Source organism: Hyperolius riggenbachi, chromosome 2 (genome assembly GCF_040937935.1).
Source record: "Hyperolius riggenbachi isolate aHypRig1 chromosome 2, aHypRig1.pri, whole genome shotgun sequence".
In the NCBI taxonomy this organism is placed as follows: domain Eukaryota; kingdom Metazoa; phylum Chordata; class Amphibia; order Anura; family Hyperoliidae; genus Hyperolius; species Hyperolius riggenbachi.
In genome coordinates, this window is record NC_090647.1 from 490,587,053 (window position 1) to 490,608,595 (window position 21,543).

The following is a 21,543-nucleotide window of genomic DNA, read 5'->3' on the forward strand; positions in this document are numbered from 1 at the left end:
AAGAATGGAAGAAAAACATCAGAGGGGGCAAACTGGACAAAAAACTAACACAAATAAAATCCCAGTGGATATTCCGATTGGACACGATTGCTCTGAGTGGTCTGAATGAGGATTTTAACCTTGCCTGTTTCCTATAGGGCTCTTTCTAGGCTGTCACCTGGGGGGTGAACAAAAGATTAACTGGGGGTCTGGTTACCCTTATCCAAATCTAATTTGTGGCGTGATAAGTGATAAGTGTATAGACTAATTTTGATCTCTTGCGGATATGTATTATATATGTTGACTTAGGGGACTGCAACCACGGATATCGATATGTCCAGTAATGGGGACAATATATGGGGGGTCTCGAAACACATTGATGGGGTCAGCAATAGGAGGCATAAAATACTTTTTAGGCACACAGCATGCAATTTTTTACACGCATGAATCGTGTGCCCTGTGTGGTATTAACATTGGTATGGCCCATATTGGCAGCTGAGTGACTGTGCCGACACCCCATGCGGCCCTCGGGCCGCTCGAGAGGGTGCAGCTGTGATCTGTACGCGGCCTTACATGTATAATATCTAACATACCAACACATCTGCATATTTGCCCACAGTGACGTTATGATCCGATCTGCCGTCCAGAGGACAGATTAGGTGTGGATGTTGGCCTTACCTATTATCTGCAATAGTGTTGGCACCTTACACCCATATAGAGGACGGCACCCGGCATGCAGATGTTGCTCTGTATGTGGGGCGCACTGCCCCTGTTTTTGATACCAGTGATGTGTACTACGCTTAGTCTATAGTCTTTTGATAGACTTACAGCATCGGGGCTCAAGCGTCTCAATCATTATGGCAACACGTATACCGGAAGTGATGCGCTTGGCAACCGGAAGTGCTGTGACGTCACAGCCTTCGTTGTTACAGTGGTGGAATAAAACAGATTACTGGGCGTACAGGCTGCTTACAGCACGGATACCGGCTGCTGCATCCCTGCTATGGAACTGGTATGTGTAGAAACGTTTGATACACCCCGTGGGTGTGAGCGTTCATCATCCCCAGTATTTAGCCGTGCACCGAACAGGGTGCTCCAGCTCTGACTTGGGCTATTGGCTGGGGGAAACTCTGTTGGTGCACTTGCATTGTAAATATGTACAGCAACTTTGATAAAGCCGTTTGGTGAAATATGTCTGTTCTCATATTACAAACACTCTGTAAATAGCACCTGAGCACCGTTCTTACTCCACAGCCTCATTAAGAGGTAGAATGTGCCCTAACGCTTGTTTGTACGGGTCCTCTACACTAGTAGTATAGACTTAGTACAATTGACACTACTGCCTTCTATTTGTATTCAAGGTGACATCTTTAAGTGGAATAGCTACACCACACTGTGTTTAACACAGAGCTAGGGGATAAGCAAAGACCTCCACATTTACCCATACGATTGTATATATATCGTTGTATGGCATCTTCAGTAGGTGTCACCGAGCCATGTACACCTACCACTAAACTATATAGTTTTTATGCATGAGTAACTAACTCTGTGTATATACCTATAGGGTTTGTCCTGTCGGACTCAGTGTTGAACAAATGAATAATTAGCCCGGTGCCGTCGGCGGGGAATGGCGCATCGCAGGAGGGCGGCGCGGGACATTACAGCTGCAGGGGGCCGATAGAAGCCCCATGTAAGTGTCAATTTTAGCTTTTTTTTAGATACCGGAGAACCCCTTTAAGCCACAAAGCTCCATCATAGGTAGGAAGTGAGAAAATATTTCTCCAGTGGGGATACAAGGTGCCAAAGTTTCTAACCCATTTTTCCTCTATTCAGAATTAAATCTTTTTTTTTTTTCACTGGTATTAGGCTGTATGTGCTCTGTGGAACATTATGAACCAGAGCCAAGGCGATCAGTGAGTTATGGTAGAGCGACAGCGGCACATTCTCTGATCAGAAACTCTCTGGCCTGAGGATCCGCAGCCCAGGTGTACCGATTCCATCATTAATATTTCTACTCTGCAAGAGGTCTGCAAATTCTGTTTCCAAAACAAACGTCTCCATGGCGGCAGCTCAGTGCTCTGCATTAGCCGGTAATCCTCTTACAAGTTTTCAGGACACAGGAAAAAACAACATTGTACAGGGAAATCTTAGAAGGAATGCGATGGGCTGACACGCTGAGCTGTCACAGTCTTACATAATGTTTATTCTAGTGTTGCCAGCTGACACATAGGGATGACTGTAAAAGTCATGCGGTTTAAGTGACTATCTCAAATGTAATGAAGCGAACTCAGATTTTTGAATCAAGATTAGCGGCGTTTTGGTCATTATCAACGTAAGGAGATGAATACTATAACATGGTCAGAGAAGGTTAAAGGTACAAGACGTTCTCCACACTAATATGTCCATGTGAATAAACAATTTTCTTTCTTCTTTGGGTCAAAAAATACAGTGTCTGTTACTCGGACACCTCAGACTTGGAGCTCAGTATTTATTGACATGAAGAAGCTGGCAAGACCTGCGAAACGTGTCATACTTTAGTGTCCAATAAATGAATTATTTTTTACTATCCTTCCTCTACCAAAGTTAAGATTGTTTATTTTACACTGAGTTATTGGAATGTGATATTTATAGTGTAATGTGCATACTGTAAACAAGCCTTAGAAATTAATTTGTATATACCATAAGCAAGAATATTTGAGGAGTTACTAATGTCAGCTAGTTTTCGGTAGTGTTACGTTAACTTTTATGGAGTGTTTTTGTGCTGCTCTGAATTAAATTAAAACAATACATTCCATTTTGTCCTCCAGCCAAGTCAACTCCTCTCACTCTCGCATCCAAGACTTCTCACGGGCTATCCCTTTCCGTTGGAACGCTCTCCCTCAGCCGGTTCGTCATGCCACGAGTCTGGAAACCTTTTAACGTACTCTGAAAACACACCTGTTCAGACAAGCCTATAATTTGCTATAGGCAGCACTGAAGGCACACTGGTTCACCCACTAATCCTTATGTTTCCTTCCCTTTTGCTTCCTCCCCACTACTCTCTAGATTGTAAGCTCGCAAGGGCAGGGACCTCCTCCTAGTGTTTCTCATACTGCTGTAATTTTGACATACTGTATGTACATGTACCAACTACACATCAACTATGTATGTATTTGTATTTATTCTATTCAATGTCATGGCTGTACAGTGTCTTGTATTTCTTATGTATATTTGTTCCCCATTATTTGTTTGTATTATGTACAGCGCTACAGAAGATGTTGGTGCTATATAAATAAAAAAAAATAATAATAATTTGGTGTAGCAAAAAAATAATGAATAAGTGAAAAAATACATGCTAACAAAAAAACAAACCCTTTTTTTTCAGCAGAAGTGGAAGTTACCTAAAAGCTCCAAACTGCTTCTAATGGCTCTAGACTGGAGGCACAAACCCACAGATTACATACATAGAACCCCACCAGCCTCCAAAGGGCAAAGCAGGTGAGTGTGTTCCCGACCAGCAAAGGCATGCTTTGACAGCGGAAACCTCAGGGAAGACCTACAGTGGCTGGATAGTTTACTGGTTAAGGGCTCTGCCTTTGACATGGGCGACCAGGGTTCGAATCCTGGCTAGGTCAAGTACCTATTCAGTAAGGAGTTCAAGGCAAGACTCCCTAACACTGCAGGGTGGCCTCTTGAGCGCGTCCCAGTGGCTGCAGCTCTTGAGCGCTTTGAGTCCGACAGGAGAAAAGCGCTATATAAATGTTTGGATTATTATTATTATTATTACAGTGGCCAAGTGACCACAAGCTCTCTTGCCAAATTGCCAGCTTTCCTGTTCAATATAAAAACAGCGATGTAGAAGACAAGATGTTATGCATTGTGTAGTTGGGGCATCTCACACATTTCAAAAGAATAGCCTTGACTACAGAGGACAATCACAAGTTCGAATATAGACATTGACAACGTACCAATCGTCTCCATGGTGTCTCGTTCTTCTATGAGAAGCTGTGCTCGGGGAATGTCTATGTGCATCCTCAGGGTCTGCTGCTTGTTCAGAGTGTCTGAGGTCCGGGTGTTTTTGCTGAAAATAGAAGAGACACAGAATGGAAATATTAGTGGATATGCTAACAGGGTTCTGTATTAAAGCAGCACTTCACAAAGCAGGCAGAGCTGCAGTCAGGCAGTGTACTCATGAGTCATGAATGGTGCGGATATCTCTCTGGCTCAGTGGGACAATGTAGTGTTCAATGGTCTGCTGTAGTCCAGCTGGAGGTCGGGGCAGATTCGTTACCGCCATGGGCTATATGGGGAACGCATAAGCCTACTCGGGATTATTACGAAATGCACAGAAGTGCGCCCCAATTCCCGCAACAGATTTACTGGATCCATGGCAGGCTAACATAAAAAAGCTATATAAAATAGGAGCCATTCACTGTCAGTTTTGCGATACAGTAAAATGGACAAAAAATGTCTTGTTTTACTCTCAAGTGGGAAAACAGCCTGGAAGGGGTTGATTCACAAAGTTTACTTATTTTTCACCTTAACTGTACAGAGAGCTAATGCATGAGATAAACAGATAGGACAAAAAACAAATCATGAGTTAAAGAGAACCCGAGGTGGGGTTCTGACAATGCTATCCGCATACAGAGGCTGGGTCTGCCTATACTACCCAGCCTCTGTTGCTATCCAGATCCCCCCTAGGCCCCCCTGCACTCTATCCCCCATAAATCACAGCCGTGCTGTCGACACGCAGTGCGACGCAGCGGGCTGTGTTTACCTATGAAGTATCAGTCTCATCACTCCCCCCGCCTTCTGCGTAGCTCCGGTCCCCACCTGCGTTCCTTCCTTCCCCGCTAATTGGAGGTAAGGGATGCGGGCGGGGACCGGAGCTATGCAGGGAGCGCGGAGACTGACAGTACATAGGTAAACACAGCCCGCACAGCGCGGCTGTGATTTATGGGGGATAGCAGAGCCCAGGGGGAACTTAGGGGGTATATAGAAAGCAACAGAGGCTGGGCTGTATAGGCAGACCCAGCTTCTGTATGCGGATAGCATTGTCACCCCCACCTCGGATTCTCTTTAAAGAGAACCCGTAACCAAGAATTGAACTTCATCCCAATTAGTAGCTGATACCCCCTTTCCCATGAGAAATGTATTACTTTTCTCAAACGGATCATCAGGGGGCTCTGTATGGCTGATTTTGTGGTGAAACCCCTCCCACAGTGTGATGCCAACGCCTCACAGGTCTGAGGTCCTGACATCTCACTGTGGGAGCCTTGTTGCATTATGGCAAATAACAGCTGTTTCCAACTGCCAAAAAAGCAAGAAGCATCTACTTCCAGTTACATCACCTGCCAGCAGCAAAAATGTCACCATGTGATAAATGTCTGAATGTAAATTAGGGAGAGGAAAGATTTTACAATGGGCAAACACTGACTAAATCATTTATACATAATTATTGTAAAAATGAAGCACTTTTTTTATTATGTTATTTTCACTGGAGTTCCTCTTTAAGGTGAGATAATACAACAGAAAAGATTTGTGAATCAGCCCCCAAATGTGGTATTTGAAGTGTTAGCACCATTTGACACACCATGCCTTCCATTTAAAATGCAAGCGTTTTATACTGTAACAAAAAAACAGAGAAACAACAGAGGTACCCGCCGCCAAAGTCAATATTTTGTTGCATCACCTTACTCTGTATGTCTCTTGGGGTTATCTAGGCACTGGAATTTTCACTCAGTCCTCAAGGCAAAACTGCTCCTTTAAGTTAGGTGGGTTGCATTACAGCAATCTCGGAGTCATGCCACAGATACTCAGTAGGAGTGCAATGTGGACTAGGCTATTCCAAACATTTGTTATCTTTTAAAGAGAACCCGAGGTGTGTTTAAAGAATGTTATCTGCATACAGAGGCTGGATCTGCCTATACAGCCCAGCCTCTGTTGCTATCCCAAACCCCACTAAGGTCCCCTTGCACTCTGCAATCCCTCATAAATCACAGCCGTGCTGTGAGGCTGTGTTTACATCTGTAGTGTCAGTCTCAGCTGCTCCCCCGCCTCCTGCATAGCTCCGGTCCCTGCCCCCGTTCCTTCCCTCCAATCAGCAGGGAGGGAAGGAATGCAGGCGGGGACTGGAGTTCTGCAGGAGGCGGGGAGAGCAGCAGACTGACACTATTGAGATAAACACAGCCAGCTCTGACAAGCTGTTTGTCAGCAGCGTGGCTGTGATTTATGAGGGATTGCAGAGTGCAGGGGGACCTTAGGGGGGTTAGGGATAGCAACAGAGGCTGGGCTGTATAGGCAGATCCAGCCTCTGTATGCAGATAACATTCTTCAAACCCACCTCGGGTTCTTTTTAAACCCTGCCAGTGAACTGTAGCTGTAGCTGTATATATCCTTTTCCAGCAGGAAAGTGAACCTTGGGCAGGAACCACACTTAAGTTTACAGAAAACAAACATGGTTTTCTACTGTCAAATTTGTATTTATAATGTGTCTTAACACATGCGTCATCCATGATCAGCTGCCAGCAGCTGGTCATTGGCTATTGGTAACACATGTGGTGTGCGATATTATGCTGCAGGGTACCTAGTTTCTTTCCCACTCATCAGAAATCACATTGCAAGTCCGAGTCATGCCATTGGGTTACATTGCCATGCAATATCATATGCAAGGAAGCGTGTGATTTCTGTAAGTGTGGTCCTTCCCTTAGTCTCAATCTTTGTCAAACTGAAACAGGTTTTCTTCATTAATTGTCCTAATTTTAGCGCCATCCATCTTTTCTTTAACCCTGACCAGTTCTCCAGTCCCTGCCCATGAAAAATATGACTATAAAAGGCACTACAGTGGTTATTTGTAATGGTCGTTCAGTGATCAGGATCACAGGGCATCTCCAAAAGACATCAGACTTGTATGAACAATCATCATGGCCCAAAAAACCTGGACATATCGGGAGCTGCCATTCACATGTGGTAAGTTTGCTTAGAGATTTGAATTTTTTTAAAACACCATAGTCTAAATCTATGTACAAACACTAGGTTACACTCACTCGAGGATGCTTTTAAAGCGAAGTATACACATTGGTTAGAACCAGAATCTAGCTTGTGTATGGGAGTTCCCTGATGTTGCCTAAAGATCAGGCATGCCAGAAGTTTAGTATTGTCTGACCGGTCCCCAAATGTATTGTTTTCCTACTCATTCCATGCTTCACACCTCATCCGCACTCCACAGCAAAAGACGTGTTGCTAACCACTAGGCTATTGATGGGTCTGTACACAATTAATCCTCATTTCTGTGTACGAAGCCCAAGGACAGTCTAGCCTGAACATGAGACCCTTGATGGATCTTTAGTGACTACAACTCTGTTTGTCCCTCCCCACTCAGCCTCCTGTGACAAAGCTCCTACAATTCAGGCAGCAGTAATCACTCAGCCTCTACCACTTTTCCACCACCAGTACGAGTTTCTACACTCCTGTGTTTACAAAAATATAAACAAATAATAAACACTTGGCTCTATTTTTAGAACACACTAACTCCGTATCTCCATCTTGTGGCCAAAAAGTAAAACCACATCCAAATACCCTATTATACACCTTCCCATAGAAAAATGAAATACATTTTCATTATTTTTAAAAACCCTTGGAGCTCAAGTGGTAATATGGTGATGGTCATACACCATCCTGTGACATGGCCGTCATACAAGTTGGCGTGACATGAAAGTCATCACTTGTTATCCTGGGAAAAGGAAGTGATCACCCAGCCTTTTACGCTGCTGTGACATGGTAGTGGTCACTCATCCTCTAGTGATGAAACGAGTCAATAGATCCTGAGAATTCCAGAATTATCTATGAAATACAAGAGAGACCAGGAGCCCAACAGTGAAGTATTTTAATATATTTGGCCTATAAAGGTTATAAAATGTATATACTCACAAAGATAGGTTGCGAAAACTTGCAACCACCGCCTGAACCTACGGGGAGAAAACCACCCCCGCTCGGTTAGTCCAGTTCTGCTGCACTGGAACTGGTTGGTTTGGGGCTCCGTAGGGAAAAAAAAAACTTAAAAAACTACAACCTCCCAACTGAGGTGCGTTACAACTTGGAAAAGTTCTATTTTGAGGTGCCCTATGAAAATAAAACACTTAAAACAGTTTAAAGGAGAGGCAGTGTTGCGCTTACCGTTCCTGAAGAAACAAACCAGTATTGACTGAAAAAAAGGTTTAATTTCAGAACTTTAAAATAGACAACGTGCTTCATGGGGTTTTACCTGCCTCCTTAGGTCAATCAGAAAACTGCGTTGTGACTGTAGCTAACAAGCGTTAGCAGGCATGGGCGCAAATTCGGCTTCGGGTGAGTCCGGATAGTTCTATCCGGATCTCACCCAGTAATGCTGTGCGGGCTGGGCGGGAAGGGGGGGTCAAACTCACCTGTCTGACGTCTTCTTCGGTCATCCCTCGGCACCTCCCACGATGCGCTCCAACTGGCAGTCACATGAGTACAAACACTTCCTCTTTCCGGGTTGAAGGAGGAAGTGTTTGTAATCACGTGACGCACGTGGACCGCATCGTGGGAGGTGCCGAGGGACGACCGAAGAAGACGTCAGACAGGTTAGCTTGACCCCCCCCCGCCCACACCACACAGCATTACTGGGTGAGATCCGGATAGAACTATCCGGACTCACCCGAAGCCGAATTTGCGCCCACGCCTGAGCGTGATCAATTCAATTTTGTAAACTACAGTTGCAATGGTTGTCTGTGACATGGGTCCCCATTCAGATTGTTGCAACTTGGTTGTGGTCACCCATTGGATGGATACACGATGATGCAAGTCTGGCAAAAGAGACATTGTGCCCTGTGGAAGTGTGTGCTGTTCCAGGCATAGAGACTTGGCAACCATTTTACATTATGTCAGCTTTTATTTTAGGTACAGTCTGAAATAGAATTTCTCCAGCCATTATAGCTGAGTTCTGGTCCTGGAGGGGTTAATCCTTTATTGGCTTTCTCTTTTAGTCTTTGCTGAGCACATGGAGGGGACACTTCACAAAGAATACAGAAGGAGCGTGCTCGCCTGGAATCACTGAAAGGAATAGCTGGGGCTTTCTATCATTCCTATTCATACATCAGATGATTTATTTACCTGGCTCTGGCCTGCCAGATGAAAGCCTAGGGAGAGTGTTGAGGTCTCCACCTGCTGTCCGTTTTCTAAGAAATCGGCAGACCCTTCCGTTCTCATAGGACAGAGCTAGATGCATCCGGACGTTACAGAGCACAAGTCACAAATATACATTATTCATAATCTGAGCCTCTGCTCTGAAACTGCACTAACAGTGAAGTCTCAACAGCATGAGACAGATGGTTCCTAGGATTCTAGGATATTTTTCTATTATTTTGCACTCCCCTACCCCAGATCACATCCTTTCTTTGAAAAAAAATATTTTGTTATACTGTATATTTTTATTGTATGAAGCCCACACGGCTGTTCTGTTATGCAGACCATCAAACCCTCTCACGTTCTTCAGAAGTCTCTTAGTTAAAGGACCACTCCAGTGAAAAAAGTAAGGAGTTAAAATCTGACAGAACCGACAGGTTTTGAACTAGTCCATCTCCTCATTTTTTGTTATCAAGAGCATTTCCTGAATGGCAGTTTAGCTGCCAAAATAGTAAGATACCAGCCAGCTTCCCTACATTTGAAACCAAAGAAAACCCCAAGAATCCCCCGTGGGGAAATGGACTAGTCCAAAACCTGTTGGTTCTGACAGATTTTAACTGCTTACTTTTTTCGCTGGAATAGTCCTTTAAGGACACAACTCCTCTCTACAAGGCTTTGTTTGGAGAGTGAATGGCTTCTTGAGTCCCATCTCCTCCCACAAGGACAATGTGGGGACTCTGTGACCTGTATTCTGGCTAAGTGCAACTATGGTGCAAGGAGACATTTCCATCCAGAACTTGTCTGAGGGTCAGCATTTCTGGTCAGTTTAAAATGGGCTTTCAGAAGCCTTTTCCCGCTCCTGTTACATACTGAAAGGTGGGTCCTGCAAGGTTGAACTTTTATCTTAGAAGAGAACTCAATGGTCCTTGCAACTGTAATTCACGCAATCTGTTTTATAGTAGTCTGCCTTGCATGTACAATACATGATTGGTGTTCTACCCTCACATGACATGGCAATGATCATTCAAGCAGCTCTTGCATAGTAGTGGTTATTCAGTTTCCTATGAAAAGGCAATGGTCATTCAGTCTTGTGAGACATGGCAGTGATCACTCAGTCTTCTGTGATAGGGCAGTGGTTATTTAACCTCCTGTGACAAGGCAGTGGTATTCCAGTCTTGTGTAACAAGGCAGTGGTCACTCAGCCTTCTGTGACAAGGCAGTGGTCACTTTGCCTCCTTTTACATGGCAGTGGTCACTCAACCTCCCGTTGCAGGGCAGAGTTTCTTTTCAAATGGGCTTTGGGAGGATTCATATGATAAGATCATATAACTTTACTCAACCGAGCATTGGCTTTATACTTTTTGACCACTAAGGACAATTTTCCTTTGCCACTTATCTCCATATGCAGCAACAGCCCCCATTCTGCTTGCTGCCTTCATGTGCAGCAGCTCTCCCCTAAACCATGGACAGCCTGGGCAGCCTTTAACTCTGTTCTCCAAACGCTGAGTCCCTGGGCAGCAGCAATCCTCTTCCAGGTGTAGCCTGTTACTTGTAGCCTTCCCATTCCATTTACAATGTCCTCATGCAAGTATAGCAGCTTCCATCTTCTTCCATGTCCAGTCTTCCCCATACATAGTAGCTCCCTTAGGACATGACCTACATGGCCTGTGCAATGATCCAACCCTTGCTCTGCCTTACCACCAAACAAGCAAAGAGGAGAAGCTAAATCTTAACCACTTAAAGCTATTGATTGATCGCTTCAAGTTATACTCTGGCATGTGTACCAATATCTGCTTATGTTAGCAGTTTCCCTTCAGTGATCTATACATTTGGATCCCACTTCGCTAATCACAATTGTTGCTTGTTTTCCCCTTCCAATAAAGCAAAATTGGCTGATTGGCATTCAAATGTACACAACCTGAAGGTTATCTGCCACCCAAAGAAATCATGGAAGATCATTTTGGATTACATTTATCTCACGTCTGTAGACCGTTTTAGACTTGGCTTGAGGCACTTGCAGGACAGGGTGTTCCTCCAGTTTATGGACACCTGAATTGAGAGGGCTATGGAGGCTGCCATATGTATTTCCTATTAAACAATACTAGTTGCCTGGCATCCTGCTGATCTCTAACTGCTGTAGTATCTGGATCACACACCTGAAACAAGCATGTGGCCAAACCGGACAGACTCTGGTCAGAAAGATCTGATCTGCATGCTCATTCAGAGTCTATGGCTACAAGTATCAGATGATCAGCAGGACAGCCAAGCAAATAGCATTGTTTTAAAGGAAATGAATATGGCAGCCTCCATATCAGGACACTACCAAACTTATGGCGCATGCTTCGATAATTTCACGACTAGACTATTGCAACTCTCTGCTCTGCGGCCTCCCCGACAACTGTTTAGCCCCATTACAGTCCATCATGCACTCTGCTACACGACTCATCCACCTCTTCTCCTGCTTCTCCAGCCCAATCCTACTCTGTCAGTCCCTTCACTGGCACCCAGTTACACAAACAATACCATTTAAAATCCTTACTCCTGCCTACAAAGTGCTCCACAACATAGCTCCTTCCTATCTAAATCAATTTACCTCCAGATACCATCCTACACGCAATCTCTGCTCTACTAACAATATTCTCCTGTCTTCCTTTCTGGTCACCTCTTCTCACTCCTGCTTACAAGACTTCTCTCATTCCTCTCCCCTCCTCTGGAACACCCTCCCTCAACACATCCGCCACTCACCACACTTACTCTTTTAGGCGCAATCTGAAAACTCACCTCTACAGACAAGCATACTCTCCTACCTAGGACACTTTGCCCACTGTCAATCATTTCTACCCCCTCACACACAGCTTCCCTTTTACCTACTGACCTTTCCCTTACATTTAGACTGTAAGACCTGGTCCACACTAGGTCCGGAAACGTATCCGTGGCTGCGTTTTTCAAACCTGATGAAAAACGGAGTCCCGGATACTAATGTTTAAAATAGCAGCCAGCCTCACCCAAGTAAAAAACGGATCCGTCTGCGTTTGCTGGGACCCGTTTTGAAAACCTGAACGGAAGGTCCGGATCTGCTGCATTTTCACGCAACGGATCAGGACCACGGATACACGCAAGGGTAGTGAAAGCAATGAGAAAACGCATCTCCAGCTCCACAGGCAAAAAACGGATGTGAAAACGGATAGCCTGAGCTTTATGATTGGCCCAAAAAATCCTCCCACTCCTTCCTAATGATAGAGACGTTTTCTGTCAGGGAAAAACCTGAACGGAAACTGATACAAAACTGATGCAAAACTGATGCACTTTCATCAGTTTGCAGTACGGTGGGTACTTCCCCTGATCCGGACTGCAGGGTCCGTCCTGCAACCGGGTCTAGTGTGGACCCAGCCTTAGGCCTTTTGGCCGGGGCTCTCACTCTCACTGCTGTGTAAAAATCTGTAAATGGAAAATCTGTAGTTGATTTGTTCACTAAGTCAGCTGTAATCCACCAGTCTTGGATTAACTGTTGTATTGTTTATTTTGTATTGTTATACCCTGTATGTGGTTGTACAGTGCCACTGAAGATGCTGGCGCTATATAAATCAATAATAATCCTATATAATAAACCCCTACCTGTCCCTCATCTTCCTGTCCCTGTGTCCTGAATGTTTTGGCTACTGTGCATGTGTAGCCATTGGGAGAGGAAGAGGACGGGGGCGGACGGGTGAGTGCGTGGCAGGTGCGTGCGCTGACATGCGGCGGTGGTGAAATAAAACTAGAGCCCGTTTTTAAACGGGCTTAGGTCTACTAGTAATAATGATGATAATAATAATAATAATAATATCTCTCTCACTTCAGGTGTGCTTTAAGCACTGCATACAAGTCTACTGATGGTTTTAAGTCTACTGATGGTTTGGTGTAAATCAGTTGCATCAAGAGGAAATTCACTAATAATTACTGAATGCTTTAGACCCGTTTTTAGACCTGGTGTAAAACATTTGGTAATTAACCCCCCTGGCGTTACAATTAATTCGCCAGGGGGGCAGCGCAGCACTATTTTAAATTGTTTTTTTTAAATCATGTAGCTAGCCTAGCGCTAGCTACATGATAGCCGCTGAGCAGCGGCATCCCCCCACCCCCTCCGGCGATCAGGCCCATCAGAAAATCCCGTTGTAAACGGGATTTCCATTAGGGCTTCCCCTGTCGCCATGGCGACGGGCGCGATGACGTCATCGACGCCGTGACGTCAGAGGGAGTCCCGATCCACCCCTCAGCGCTGCCTGGCACTGATTGGCCAGGCTGCGCAGGGGTCTCGGGGGGGGCACCCTCTAACGTGGCGAGCAGCTGCGAATTGGCGGCGAGCTGTGAGTTCACGCAGCTAGCAAAGTGCTAGCTGCGTGCAACAAAAAAAAAATTATGTAAATCGGCCCAGCGGGGCCTGAGCAATCCTCCTGCGCAGCATAGCCCGAGCTTAGCTCGGGATTAGCGCCAAGGAGGTTAAGTCGGTAAAGCAGGGGAAAAGAGATGCAATTCACAAACCAGTATCTATGACTGACATCCTTCTCCTCTGATGAGCTCTCCTCGGGATACAATTAAACTCTTGCATAATTAATTCACAAGGTTCCCTCCTCACGTCTTAAATACCTCACAGAATTACTTTACCAACAGAAATCAGCTGGTCAAATCTCTGTCAGAAAAAGTGGGCGTGGTTACTCCCTGTTTGCCTTTGTGAATTACATCTTTTGATCATTTCCACTGTTTTACCGCCCTGATTACCAGATGTTTTAGACCAGGTCTACAAGCAGGTCTAAAACATTACACCAAACCATCAGTAGACTAAAAACCATCAGTAGACTAGTCTAAACTGTTTAGTGAATTGAGGCCAAAATTGTCTCCATTCTTCACTTGTGAACTGTAAAATATCACATTTAATTTAGTTTACATGACAACACATGTGAGGACAGAAAAATATTTGTCATCTAGTATTTGCTGAAAACTGAACGACAGCAGTGCGCCTTTAAACGTGTACTCATTTAGTCGGTCTCTGGATGACTACGACATTCTGCTTAGTAGGCAGAAAGTTATTATACAGCACCATACATTTAATAAGAGTCTATTCGGTTATTAACAAGGAACCGTATGTGCGATTTGCCTGAATCAGGCAATACGTGACTGCTATACATAAACCATGCTTCCACAGATCCGCTTAATGACCTAAAATGACAGCACTGCAGAAGTCCAGCGTGCATTAGGTTCAATCCCAAGCTCTCCAGTATCTGGTATATATCAACCTGAGTGTGCATAATCCAATTACCTGCTTGAAATTGATTACTCTGTTGAGGGATTTCCATTAATTGTGTGACTCACCTAGTAGCCGTCAAGGCTGAGTGTCCCAATCTGGGCTTTAATGTGAAGCCGTATATAGGATGGAGTTATAACACTGGACGTGGGAACACAAAAGTGTCTGCTCTCTATAAAATGGAAATGTATATCTTCCTACACAAGGAAAGTAAGTAAAAAAGGCAAACCAATGCGTATTGGCTGTGGGTTTCTCATACAATGCGTCATGCTTCCCCTAAATCAGGGGTGTCGAACTCAAATGCAAAGTGGGCTGAAATTAAACTCTGGGACCAGGTTGCGGGCCAACCTCAATGTCTAGTGGCCACCTCTCTCGCTTATAAAGTTCCTTGGTGTCTAATGGCACCCCCTATACAGTTCCCTGATGTTTGGTGGCCCTCCCTCCCTTATCTATACAATTCCCTGATGTTTGGTGGACCTCTCTCCCCTATACAGTTCCCTGGTGTCTAGTGGTCTAGTGCTTTCCCCCTCCCCATATGACTTCCCTGGGGATCTAGGGCTAACCCTCCAATATAGCTTCTGATGGTCTAGAATGGGGCAAACATAATGCAAAGTAGGAAAACCACCTGAGGGCCAAATCTGATGGCTCCGAGGGCCAGATTTGGCCCACAGGCCAGAGTTTGACATGTATGCCCTAAATGTTCTGGATTCCTCCGTCATCCTTAAGACATATTGGAATGTTAAGTGGCTTCCCCCAAAATAGGCCCTAAACAATGGTATTATCATTATGTGATCATGGGCACTGGCGACGTACGTAGGGTACACAGGTGTGTATACATTCTGGACTAATATTGCCCACAAGCCTCAGCACAGCGCTGGAGAATCTTTCCTTTGACTCCTGCTTTTCTAATCTTTTGGTCTTGATGTTGATTTTGTGGCTTGAGATCTACCTGGCTGACAATGAACCTCTGGCTTTAGCCCCAACTTGGCAGATCTCAGTCCTCTGGTTAGTGAACCAGCTAAGCTGCCTTTGATCTCCTGGGCTCCTGGTATAGCTGATATTAATGCTGTGGCTTCAGGCCTGGCTTGATTACCATGGGACTGACCTGGCTTAGCTGGTGCTAATTCTTCTGAATTATGACCTGGCTTGGCCAAAGTTAATCCTCTGGTTTCTGACTCAATTGGTCTTCTGGCTTGACTTATATTCATCTTCTAGTTTCTGCCACGGCTTAGCTGACATTGATCCTTTTGGTTCTGCCCTAGCAAAGGTGGCACTGCACTTCTGGAAGGCAACCTGGCTTGAATGACATTGGTCTTTTGGTTTTTGACTTGGCTTAGCTTACATTGAGTTTCTGGAGTGTGGCCTGGCTTAGAGGATACTGGACCTTTTTTTTTTGACTTGACTTTCTTGACAGTGACAAACCCTACTTGGAATATAGACTTCAGCTGCCCGACTTCACTGCTCCTGTCATCTACTTCCCTGCATCTCAATGTGCAAAGAAGGGTTTAGCAGGGAACTGCTAAGTGGGAGTGACCAGTAATAAAACTAAGCCTTGTTATTAGAGATCTAGGTTCTTCAATGTGGTGCAGTGCTGAAGACGAGGTTAATCCTTTGACTCTGCACCTCAATGACACCTGCACCAGTTTCTGTCCCAGTCTCCTTCCTGCGCTCCCCCAGCCCAGTGTGTAAATGCAGAGCATAGTGCAGCAGAAGCTGTGCTCTCACCTCCCCATCAGAGTCCATTGCTGTGCCTGTGCAACCATCCTGTCTGTCTCCTGCTCCCTCTAGTGCTAGCACCTCTCATGCCGTGTGTAATCACACTAAGGCTCCCTGCACACTGCAAATCCGTTTTCCGATTTAGATTCCGTTTCCGATTTTCAATTCCGATTTTCTCTGAATACATTCAACAGAAAAACGGATCAAAAAATGCAGCAGGTAGTAAAGATAAAAAAAATTGGAATCGGATGTAAAAACTGATTAAAAAGTGGAATCGGAATTGCATGCAGTGTGCAGGGAGCCTTAATGCAGTAGGAGATGCTGGGCACTAGCACCAGGCAAAAGCAAAGCACTGGACTCCATCGGAGAGGTGAGCACAGTATCTGCTGCACTATAATCTGCATTTACACAATAAGCTGGGGGAGCGCGGGGGTGTGGGTGTGTGACACAGGACTTCTTGCCTGGAGTGAAAAAAAAAGGATAGAGATGGCTCTGAGTCTACTCAACACAGCATTCATATGTAGGAAAATGTAATCATAAGCCACTCTAAGTGCAGCTAAATAGACGTGGATTGATTGGTAAACTCTGTAAAAGCACCAAAGAAAACATGTCTGCATAATAGAAATGCATAATAATAATGATTGTGCTTCTTGAAAATTGTTAACCAAAAAAGCAAACAAAAGTGATTATTCCTATGATCATGTGTACAGTGCTATCTTTTGTGTATGGTAATACAGAGCCTAAGCCAATGTTAGGTTGTATTTAGTGTTAGACAGCGTGGAAAGGATTTTTAGGCAAGTTAGACTTTATAAAGTTATACAACACCAAGATGCAGAGAAGACTGCAGCCAGAGCAAGATCATCAGTTATGTCAGTAATCGTTTACTGACATGACTGCTATAGCAACAGAAGCCTAAATACTTCCTAAATATAATCACACTGACACTCATACCCCAATTATCTTCCAGAGGAGAAGAAAAAAAAGCCACAGGCACTAATGGTGAAGGCTGGTGATAAATGCCATTACAAGCCATTATTCTCTAGTGCTGAAAGACTGCCGCAACACGGCTCGCATGTTCTGCTTTGTCTGCTCTCCAGTCCCCTAAACGCTCTGTAATTGGCTGGATGGTTGTCAGGCAGGCTATTTAGCTCTAGGCACGATTTATGATCCATAAGAGAGATTCAGAAATCTTATTATGAAGTCTATTTTCTGTACATATTGTCTTCAGTGTGACACTGCGGCGGAGGCTTGCCTAAGCAAGGCAAGAAGTGGTACATCGGCTGCAGGGTCCAGACCACCAGGGGGCTCAACTCTGACCCTGACTCAGGCATACTTCTCTTTTTCCTCCTAAACCAATGGAGGCATTTACCGTCTATGATTCTTGGCGATTAGAGTCTGTTAGTCCTTCCAGATTGCAGGAAATGTTTGTTTGTAGGGCGAGATGTTACAAATAAAGTCATGTTGAGATTTTCTGACGAAGGTTTGGCACAAAATGTTCTAAAGTCATTTGTTACTGGTGTCTCTCTCCACAATGTGTGCCACCGTATACAACCTCTGCACACATGACAATATTACATGTAATAATATAATAAATGTCATTCCTAGGTTTTATTACAGGGCTGATTGCAGCAGCAACTTGCAGAGACAATGCAGAGTGCACTTTCCTAGTAAATCATAAACACAGAAAAAATTCTGAATTCAGAACTTTCTCTCTGCCAGGGGCGTTGCTAGCCCCAAAGATCAGTGACACGTGCCCCGGATGTTTCCCAGGCAGAGTCAGCTGTGGTGCCTCAATGGCCGGCATGCTGGGTGCTGTGGTGACACGCTAGGTGCTGTGATGCCTATATGGGGGCAAGCAGGGAGCTGTGATCCCTCTATGGGGATTGCTGGGAGTTGTGGTGCCTCAATGGGAGGCCCATGGAAGAATGAGAGTGGGTCCAATAGGTCAGAGAATGCTATGGGAAATCTGCTAGATAACGTGGTAGCAGGCCAGCCCACCCAGCAGAAAGCCAGATCAGCCAATACAGAAGCCAGATAACTCTGCCTAGTTATGTATAAGAGACACTGCCTATTTATATGATATGCTGCAAAGTTTTATGTTTATCAATAGAGAGGGGGCTTCATCCAAAATTTTGCTGGGCAGGCCTACTTAGACCGCTGTTAAGTTCATGTAAATTTGGCTCCACCATGACCACACCTACATTTGGTACATGGGCACATCCATTAGCTGGAGTGCCCAGCCGTGCCCTGGATCTCTTAGGATTCTAACAACACCCCTGCTCTCTGCTCTAAAAGATTAGCCACAGCATCATAACATTCACGGACAAAAAAAATGCCTTCATTACAATTCATTGAAATCCTAAAAAAAGGTGCTTGCCACTGATACCAGCTTGTCTGCAGCGGAGTTTCACCGCCATCAGCTGACTCAGTCCACTTCTGACATTTGTGGGAAAACGAGCCAAACATCAGTGTTCCTGGTGGACATGTGAGTTACTACGAAGGGTCCTCCGTTCAATTCAGCTTGTGTTTATTGCCGGGGAGGTTTGACACAAAATCCGGTGTCTGTTCTAGGAATGACCAATGAGATGCAAATACTTCAGAAATGATGCACATTTGTATGCAAATATATGAAGCTTGAAAAAGAACCAATCAATTTAAACCTGGGTTTAAATTGACTGGTCCATTTTCAAACTGCATACATTTGCATAAAAATTTGCATACATCTGCATCAACTTGGAACAATTTGCACATCTGTGATCATCCCTAATCTGTACATACACATATCTATCTCATCATGTCATATGTCAAGGTTACCAGGATGCTTGGCTGGGGGCATCACTTGGAAGAAAAGACATCACATCTGCTCCATAGACTTGCCATTTTTCAGACATCAAAGATCTAAATATAAGTTTTCCATAACTGATAACTGTTCGGTGTCTGTGTTGTATGTGCAGCAGCCAGCTTGGCTATACTTGCTGCAGGGAAAGTAGTGTCATTAACAATTTCACGGAGTTTGGCCACAGGGAATCCACGCTGGCTGCAACATGTTTTATTGAAAGACACTGGCAGAAATAGCACAATCCCCAGCATAAGAGAATAATAAAACCATATATAATAAACTCTTCTTACCTCATGAGCATCTCAGCCAAACTTTTCGCATCTGAAAGAGGAATAAAACATTGTCAGTTTATGAGCATACTGTAATGAAAGTTATGGTCAGTAAACACAACATTCATCTGTGCCAAATGTCTATTGGCTGCTGTTGGGGGTAGACAGTTGCTATCGTTATGCTTAGTGTATTGGAAGTTGCTTGTGTGATTTCAGCCGAATGCACACCTGCACTTGGGACACAAAAAAGGTCTAGAACAGTTCATTTTCATTATTTTTTTTTTTTTTTTACGTTATCAGTACAGGCGTGTGCAAAGGATTGCAAGGTATCATGAAATTTGGATGACGGAGTGCCACACCCATAGAAACATCAGTAAGGCCCGGTGCACACCAAAAACCGCTAGCAGATCCGCAAAATGCTAGCAGATTTTGAAACGCTTTTTCTTCTTTTTCTGTAGCGTTTCAGCTAGCATTTTGCGGTTTTGTGAAGCGTTTTTGGTGTAGTAGATTTCATGTATTGTTACAGTAAAAGCTGTTATTGAACAGCTACTGTAAGGGCTGGTTCAGACGGACGTTTGCAGAGCGTTTACTGCCAGCGTTCGGGGCTTGGCGTTAAACGCTCCCATTCAAGTGAATGGGAGCGTTTGTACCAAGCTTTTACGCACGTTTGCACAAACGCGGCGTTCGGGTCCCGATTTTCACTGGCGTTCAAGGAGCCCCTGGAAGCTACATGTTGCTTCCAGGGGCGGTTAACCGCGACGGGTAATGTCCCTCTAGGGGAAGAAAAAACGCGACCGCATCCGAACGCAATGCGAACGCTGCTGAAAGCCTGAACGCATCACGAACACAACGCCAACGAACGCGACGCCTCCAAACGTCCGTCTGAACCAGCCCTAACAAAAAACGCCTGGCAAACCGCTCTGAAGTGCAGTTTTTCAGAGTGGTTTGCGTTTTTCCTATCCTTAACATTGAGGCAGAAACGCACCCGCAATCCAAAATCTGCAGCAGCCCGGGAGTATGCGTTTCTGCAAAACGCCTCCCGCTCTGGTGTGCACCAGCCCATTGAAATACATTACCCTAGCGGATCCGCACCCGCAAGCGGATCACAAACCGCAGCAGAACCGCTCTGGTATGCACTAGGCCTAATAGAAGGAAAATTGGGAGTCGAAGGATGAATAGCAGCTATGGAGACTGCGGCTACAAAATACGGTAGTGGGTGCAAGCCTTCCTTCTACCACCGATATTTCTATGGGCGGCTGTTGCTGCACCCAATATTTACAATTTTTTTTGGGGGGGGGGGAGCTGCTTTGCAGCAGCAGGCGGGGGCGCTTCATGGAAAAAAAGGGTGGTGGTGGTGTAGGTTAGGCATCAGAAAGGGAGTTTGCATTAAAGGGGGGGGGGGGGGGGGAGTAAAGGTTAGGTGTCAGGTGAAAGGGTTCTGTGTGAGAGTACAGTTAGGTAAACTTTACCAATATTTCACAATAAAAAATGACTATTGTAATCTAGTAGAATATTGTTAAGAGTACCGATATTTTACGATTGGCTATTTCCCCGGTGCCCTTATTTGATGTACACGGATTGCAATCACATGATACACAGTGGCTAAATGCAGCGCTAGTGCTCCAGGTTGATATCTCAGTAAAGCCTATCTGCATGAATTTCCCCCGCTTCCCATATTCAAAAATATAAGTGTGGTTCAATTGGGTTCCCTGGATTATGGTAAAGTCAGTCTACCCTTTGCCCACTCGCACACAAATACTCATGCAAACACAATGACAAGGAATCACTATTACTACAGCTAATTAAAAGTCAGTGGCTTTAGTTGGCAAAACAATGCATTATTTCACACAGTCACATACAGGCTCCTCTTGTTTTGGTGCAAGTGGAAGTATATTGTAGCACTCTTGAGGGGTTAGCCTTGATGCACCATCTGGCCCATGTGAGGAGTGATAAGGATATGTGCGCCTAATTCGTTTGATAGGTTGATGCACTGTATGCTTGCACTATGTAGGTTATAGGGCTAAAGCATACAGTCAAATCCGGCCCGGGGGCCAAATCTGACCCTCAGAGCCATTAAATTTGGCCCTCAAGTGGTTTTCCCGCTTTTCATTATGTTTGGCCCACTCTAGACCACCAGGCAAGCTATCAGCACCGGACTGGGAGCAGGAAAAACTGAGGAAATCCACCTGCTGGCCAAGCAGGAGAAACCCTGTGTTATCACTTCCAATAGAAACCTGCAGCAAGTCTTCACTGCAAGCAGCAACACTTGATTACTGCTGCTTGGCCAGCAAGTGGATCTCCTCAGCTTTCCCACCTCCCAGTCCAACACTGCAAGC

General features: G+C 44.9%; 1 protein-coding gene across 7 annotated transcripts in view; it reads right to left on the bottom strand.

The window, feature by feature from the left end:
• Nucleotides 1–21,543, bottom strand: part of DSCAM (DS cell adhesion molecule) — a 635,668-nt gene that overhangs the window by 75,055 nt on the left and 539,070 nt on the right. For all 7 annotated transcript variants that reach the window (XM_068270401.1, XM_068270399.1, XM_068270402.1 and 4 more), the window contains 2 exons: nucleotides 19,229–19,259; nucleotides 3,927–4,039 (listed from right to left, as the gene is read on the bottom strand). In XM_068270401.1, coding sequence (XP_068126502.1) covers nucleotides 3,927–4,039; nucleotides 19,229–19,259 — 144 coding nt within the window. The remainder of the gene's footprint in view (nucleotides 1–3,926; nucleotides 4,040–19,228; nucleotides 19,260–21,543) is intronic.